The following is a 7,500-nucleotide window of genomic DNA, read 5'->3' as shown; positions in this document are numbered from 1 at the left end:
GACACACACTCGCTCGCTTTTGGTTTGGAAGATCCAGGTGGTTCGAAACCCAACCCTGAGAAGTCATAGTTGGGTCCTTGGAAAAAGGCTCTTTACTCACATTATCTCAGAGTGCTCAGGTGTAAAATGAGTCCCAGGCCGTTAACAGCGTTGTCTTTGTCGGAAATAATAAAAAAAACCATGTAATTTTGCCTAACAGGCGTCATGTCTCGTCCTCCATGTTAATTGTTGATATTGGCTTGGGACCCCTTGGAAAACGCTTTCAGCATCTTTAGTGAATTTTACTCTATAAAAAAGTTAAAGATTTTTTAAAAATGTTTTAAACATGTTCTTATTTTGGCTTGAAAACGTCTACTTTTTTATCAATTGATTAATATCACCAGGTACTCATGTACCCAGGTGTACGGAGAAATAATTTGAGTAAATAAAGAGCTTTTTTTTTCAAAGACTCAACTATGCACCGCTCCGCTCAGAGCGAGACTCGAACCTCGGACCTTCATATCTGATGAATACAATTGTCATATTATAATAATATACCACTTGTACGATAACGAGACACACACTTGAAAAGAGTTAAGATGAATAACTACGCCACTACCACATCATCTCATTCATCTGTGGTGTTTCAATCATCCTGATTTGTTGATAAAGGGGAAACCCGAAACGTTCATTTGATCTGTTTTTGTAATTAGATTGAAGCTTACATTCAACTTCACGTTATTATTAATTATTTGCTTGGTATTCTTTTATATTGGTGGCGTTTTTTTTTATCGATAATATATCAACACCTGCAAACGTTATTATATCAGCGTAAACCAGATGCGCAAAAAGGATCTTATTAAATGGATGCGACGGGTACATATATATGCAGGCCTGACATCATCATCATCATCATCATCATCATCATCAGCATCATCATCATTGCCTTTTTCACCCTGGGTCAGGGTATAGGCCACAGACAAACAGTTTCCATCCTTCTCTATCTTGAGCTAACTTTTTTTTTTATCTCATTCCAGGTCTTACCACTTCTCTGTATATCAGCTTCTTTAATTCTTCTGTAATTCCAGAAACTATTCGGTCGTCCAAGCTATAAAAAAAAGGATTTGGTTTGTCAGTCTGCGTTTCTGTAACGGTTTGAGTTTAACGGAAAGGGATGTTAACCCTTTGCCAACCACCAACCTGGAGGACCAGGTGTCTCAAAGATCCGAACCCACTAATTGACCTAGTTTACCATTGTGGTAATGGACGTAATTCTATGAATTTCTCGTAGTACGTGGCAGCTCTGGGTTTATGAAATAGATCTGTATTGGAATTCTTTTATCGCCATTATTATTATGTGCAGCTATGTAGTCTAGTGGTATGACACTCGCTTTCGGATCGGAAGGTCCTGAGTTCGAGCCTCGCGCTCGGCGCATAGTTGAGTCCTTGGAAAAGGCTCTTTACTCACATTCTCTCACGGTACTCAGGTGTAAAATGAGTACCTGGCCATTAACAGCGTTGTCTTTGTCCGAAAAATTTTAATATCGCCTAACGGGCGTCATCTCCCGTCCTACAATTTAAATGTTGCTGTATGCCAAGGACCCCTTGCAAAGCGCTTTGAGCACATTTAGTGGATATTGCCCTATATAAAGCTCAATTTTTTTTTAAATTACAGGAGTTAAGAGTTCTATTAGATCATCATAAAGAATCATTTGAAGTTGTTTTCTTTATGTCTTTATGCGTGCGCGCGCGTATGTTTGTGCTCTAGTGTATGTGTGTGCGTGTGTGTGTGCGCATGTATGTATGTGTGTGTATGCGCGTGTATGTGTGTGTGTATGTGTATACGCTTCAACAGTCGTAACGTCACTTCCCTCGTAATGACGCATGGTAACTTAGTAACTGGCTCTAAACTATCGGAACAATGGCGGACGCCCTTATGAAATTTAAATATTCTTCGACGAGCATAAAAGCGTATCCAGAGGAAACAAAAAACAATTATAAATTTGATCTTGTTTTGACTTTTTCACATTCTGATCACAAGACATATGAACAGTTCTAGTCAGCATGAAGAATTAAAAGTACAGATTTTCTTTGTTTAGAACCATGATGGCTGCCGTTGCTGGGCGACGTGACATCAGACTATTGAATCCAATTGTGAGTGGGGGTGGGGGGCGATTATGCGGGATTTGGTTTCACATGTTTTTATCTTTTTTTATTATTAGGAGAATTGTCTGTTATGCACTGTATTAATTTTGTTATACATATTATAATTATATGATTTGTAAACATTTGAGTGAATCCCTCTCAGTGGGGACCTGTGCTTGTGTCTGGATGAGACATTAATTGATCTCAAACTAGGTACAGTGGTAGTATGCTCTTGGAATCTACATATGTTCCCTATTTGAACCAATTCCCTGTTGTTTTCCTTTTTCTTGGGTACTTTAATCGTAATTCTAGAACTTTTTAATATTCTATTTTCTTCCTTTTTACTGGCGCTGTCATGACCTAAAATATGTTGCAAAAGCCTTTAAAAACAAACAAGCAAAACCCATTACAAGCCATAAATAACATAGGCCATAAGATTCTCGCTACAAAACCTATTACAAGTTTTATTAATGATGTGTTTGATAATGTTTTATATTGGTGTTTTTTAACGATATCTCAACACCTGCAAGTGATTAAAAATTACGTGAGGACAACACTTTGATGTGTCTACAAATCAAACGTGGTTTTAGATAATGCTTTTTGGTGCGGTCGAAAATTGTTATGAACTTTACTTTCATTATTTTTTATATTATTCTCTGACTCTACTGTAAAACGTAGTATCTCTCTCTCTCTCTCTCTCTCTCTCTCTCTCTCTCTCTCTCTCTCTCTCTCTCTCTCTCTCTCTCTCTCCCTCTCTCTCTCTCTCTCTCTCTCTCTCCCTCTCTCTCTCTCTCTCTCTTTCTCTCTCTCTCTCTCTCTCTCTCTCTCTCACACACACACACATACACACACACACTCTCTCTCTTTCTCTCTTTCTATCTTTTTCTTTCGCTCTCTCTCTCCCTCTTTATCTCTCTCTCTCTTTATCTCTCTCGCATACTCTCTCTCTTTCTCTCACTCTCTTTTTCTCTCTATCTTTCTCTCTCTCTCTCTCTCTCTCTCTCTCTATATATATATATATATATATATATATATATATATATATATATATATACATATATATATATATATATATATATATATATATATATATATACATATATAAATCTATCTATCTATCTATCAATCTAGATCTCTCTATCTATATCTCTTTTTTTCCTCTCTATCCTTTTCGCTCTATATAGACAGTTTCTCTTTGTCCGTTCCCAATTGGAAATATTTCTACTCCTTTCTCATATCCTTCTCTTCCTGTCAGACTTATCCTCCTCTTCACCCTCCTACTCCCCTTTCTCTCCTTCCCTCCTCCTCTTGCTCATCCTCCACTCTTCCTCATCCTCTCCTCCTCGTTCTCCTAATGATTCTTTCCTCTTCGTTGATTTTTCTCCTTTCTCTTCCCTTTAAAAAAACCGCAATAAATATTAAAACAATAGTTTTCCGTTAACCCTCTCCTTACCACCTATTGGAAAATCGTCACATTTGTTACGATGCAACCGTCACTTTTCTCATCCAGATTTATTTTCTTTTTGCTAGGTATAGCTATAAAAACTTTATATTCGGTAATAAAGACCATATTGTCGAACAATATTATGTATAGAATGTGATTCTTGCTTTTCTGTTTGAGTAAGAAATGTCTGTTTGTGTGTTGATGTGTGTAATGTTTTGGGGAATATTCTGAAAATGGTCGTAAGGAGAGTGTTAATCCATTCTCAGGAGAATTTGCCTTCAGGATATATCTTCAGACAAGCTCTTTTTGTTTGTTTGTTTGTTTGTTTGTTTATTTGTTTGTTTGTTTGTTTTTATGTTGGTCGGTGCTTGAGTTATTTTAGTTATTCAGTTTTATAAAAGTTTTTTCTTTGTTTATTTTCTTTTTAAATTGTTGATGGAATGCAAACAATTAATGAAAAGAACTGGATAACAAACTAAGTATCTATTCATTTCTTTCCCGACGGGATTTGAACCCGAAACCTACTACCATAAGACTAAAAAGCCGCCCAACTTACCCCTGATTTCCAAGTTACGTATCCTGTCCTCCATGTGTGAAATGTTCCGTTCCAACTTTTCCACTTGCTCCGCCTTTTTCTTGTTTTCGGTGCGCAGTTTCTCAGCCACATCCTGGGATCGTAGTAATTTTCGACTCGTGTCTGATTGGTTGCTGGTGACGTCATTTAACTGTTTCCGCAATTTCTGGAGGAAAAAAAGAGGGAAAAAATAGATTAATGTTGTCATTGAACGAATGTGAAAATTCCTCAAAGAATCTAGGCTTTCAAAAATAGTGTTGGTGTTAAAATTGTTCCATACAGTCAATGTTTAATTTTTTTCAACGATCACATAATTATTATTAGCTAATTAAAACAAAAATATAAAAACATTTTTTACAGATTCATACACGACTAACGTCCAAATCGTTCTTAAATTAACGGTACTTCTATTAAATTAAATTAAATTAAAATTAATTGAGCTTTTATACAGTGCAATATTACTAAATATGCTCAAAGCGCTTTACAAAAGGTCTCTGACCAACAGCAACACGTAACATGTAGAGCGAAAAAGAAGCTAGTTAGGTGATATTACAATTTATTTTCGGACAAAGCAAAGCCGATGCCGGCCGGGTACTCATTTTCTACCTAAGTACGGTGAGATAATGTGAGTAAAGAATATTTTCCAAGAACTCAACTTAACTATGCGCCGAGTGAGGCTCGAACTCAGAACCTTCCGATCCGAAAGCGAGTGTCATACCACATGACCGTATAGCTCACAAAACATCGTGGTATAACAATTAAAATATATCAGTCCATGTTCCTCTCATCTTTGCAAAAACTCTCAAACCTGGGACTTCACGAAGTCTTTCATAAAGTTTCGGGTTTTAGCGTTTTTGAGAAGACGAGTGTTCTTCACAAGTTCAATAAAACTCTATTTTGTAACGAGTGGTTAAGGCATGTGCCCCACCACCACAACACAGTTCTCTATCAATGTGATTCAGATGATAAAAATTGTGAACATATAGATAGTATGCGCTTGGCTAAGAAGCTCACAACATTGCCATCCGGGAGTATAACGAACGAAAACACAAAGATCTGTGCAACCATGGACTTTTGTAGTCTGGATAACACAGTTAAGTGAAAATTACTCATAAACGTGGATGGCAAAAAAAAAAAAACAATAACAAAGACAGGAGTGACGTCAACTTCAAACTATCTATAGATAGTTATATTTAAAACCAAGTTATTCCCCCTTTTCACTTACTTTGTTCTCTGCTTGTTCTTGGTTGATTTTCTCCTTCAGTTCATCCACTTCATCGCTCTTGGCTTTAATTTCCTTTTCCCTGAAAAGAGATAAGAAGAAAAAAAAGTTCTTATTTATATTTAATTGTTTGTTTGTTTTGTTTTTTTTTTTTGGGGGGGGGGGGGTTTTGTTTGTTTGTTTGTTGTTTTTTTTTTTGTTTTTTTTTTTTTTGTATTTTTTTTCTTCTTAACATTGCGTCTCTTTAAGTCAATAAATAAATGACAAAAATAAAAATTGCGGTTTTCTTTGAATGATCAAAATGGGAAGTCACCTACTTTCTGTCGTTGCTTATAAACACACAGTATAATATGCAATGTTAACCAAATAGCACATACTGTCATATTTTAGAGAGTGAATTACCGAAATGTCATTGTCTTGATCTGTTAAACTTTAATTTGACTTTTTAACTCTCTCCGTACCGATTATTTTCAGTATTTTCCCACGACACAATATACATTTTTCTTATCCAGATTTTTTTGTTGTGTACATCACAAAATTTGAAGAATGATCTTTGTTTAATAAATAAGAGCATAAAGTTGCTTTGTAAAGAGCTTGTTTGAGTTTTTAAAATTCAATTTTTCTGCTGGGTAAGCCTGCCGTTTTGTGGAAAATACTGAAATTGATGGGTAAGGAGGGAGTTAATCTATCTAGCTCGGAGAGGAAATGATGCCACCGAGCTAAACATAGTATGCACTTGGCTAAGAATCTCACAACATTGCCATCCGGAAGTGTAACTAGCCAACACACAAAATTGTGTGTAACCATGATCGTTTATAGTCTAGTTAATACAGTTTAGTGAGAATTACTCATAAACGCGGATGAAAAAAAAAAAAAACAATAACAAAGACACGAGTGACGTCAACTTCATTCTATCTATACAAGTCCACCGTAAGGATGCGGGGACGGAATACAGTTAGCACATCACGTGACATGCCGGATCGGTCGTGCTACGGTAGTTTAACGACCGAGCTTAATGGCAGACCGAATGATAATGGGAGTAAATGTGACTCATACATAGGGGAACAACGCAAAACGAACGACGATCCGGCCTTTGGCCTTTATCAAGTAACCACCATATATATATATATCAGATTGTTATAATAGCTGAAACATTATAGGTAAAAATGTGTGTGTGTGTATATGTGTGTGTTTGAGTGTGTGTATATGTATGTATGTGTATGCGTGCAAGGGAAGAGATAGAGAGATAGATAGATAGAGAGGGAGAGAGAGGGGGGGGGGGGAGGCGACAAAGAGACGAGGTAACGAGATAAAAACTATATATATATATATATATATATATATATATATATATATATATATATATATATATATATATATATATATATCAAGAATACGAAGGGGGGGGGGCGGAAAAAAAAAGGGGGGGGGGGGGGGGTGTTATGCCAGACGGCGATAGGAATGACGGAAAGTCGTGACATCTGCATCCCATGTATCTCCCCAACGATCATCAGATCATGGGATTGATGATGATGATGATGATGATGATGATGATGATGATGATGATGATGATGATGACGATGATGATGATGATTTAAAGGTATTTGACCTCTATAGGCCTTAACTATGATGATGCTGATGATGATGATGATGATGATGATGATGATGATGATGATGATGATGATGATGATGATTTAAAGGTATTTGACCTCTATAGCCCTTACTTATGATGATGATGATGATGATGATGATGATGATGATGATGATGATGATGATGATGATGATGATGATGATGATGATGATTTAAAGGTATTTGACCTCTATAGCCCTTAATTATGATGATGCTGATGATGATGATGATGATGATGATGATGATATGATGACGATGATGATGATGATTTAAAGGTATTTGACCTCTATAGCCCTTAATTATGATGAGTGAATGTGATGATGATGATGATGATGATGATGATGATGATGATGATGATGATGATGATGATTATGATGACGATGATGATGATGATTTAAAGGTATTTGACCTCTATAGCCCTTAATTATGATGATGATGATGATGATGATGATGATGATGATGATGATGATGATGATGATGATGATGATGATGATGATGATGATGAT

At 36.2% G+C, this 7,500-nt stretch overlaps 1 protein-coding gene across 1 annotated transcript in view; it reads right to left on the bottom strand.

The window, feature by feature from the left end:
* The window catches only part of LOC144977436 (uncharacterized), a gene marked incomplete at its 5' end in the record, with an annotated part of 124,718 nt that overhangs the window by 48,945 nt on the left and 68,273 nt on the right, over positions 1 to 7,500 (bottom strand). Inside the window, 2 exon segments of the mRNA XM_078922650.1 lie at positions 4,125 to 4,308; positions 5,368 to 5,446. Of these exon segments, the coding sequence (XP_078778776.1) occupies positions 4,125 to 4,308; positions 5,368 to 5,446 (263 nt within the window).

This window comes from Berghia stephanieae, chromosome 7 (genome assembly GCF_034508935.2).
Source record: "Berghia stephanieae isolate SIO BIC M18660-M18661 chromosome 7, UCSD_Bste_1.3, whole genome shotgun sequence".
In the NCBI taxonomy this organism is placed as follows: Eukaryota; Metazoa; Mollusca; class Gastropoda; order Nudibranchia; family Aeolidiidae; genus Berghia; species Berghia stephanieae.
This window is presented reverse-complemented; position numbering and strand designations above follow the sequence as displayed.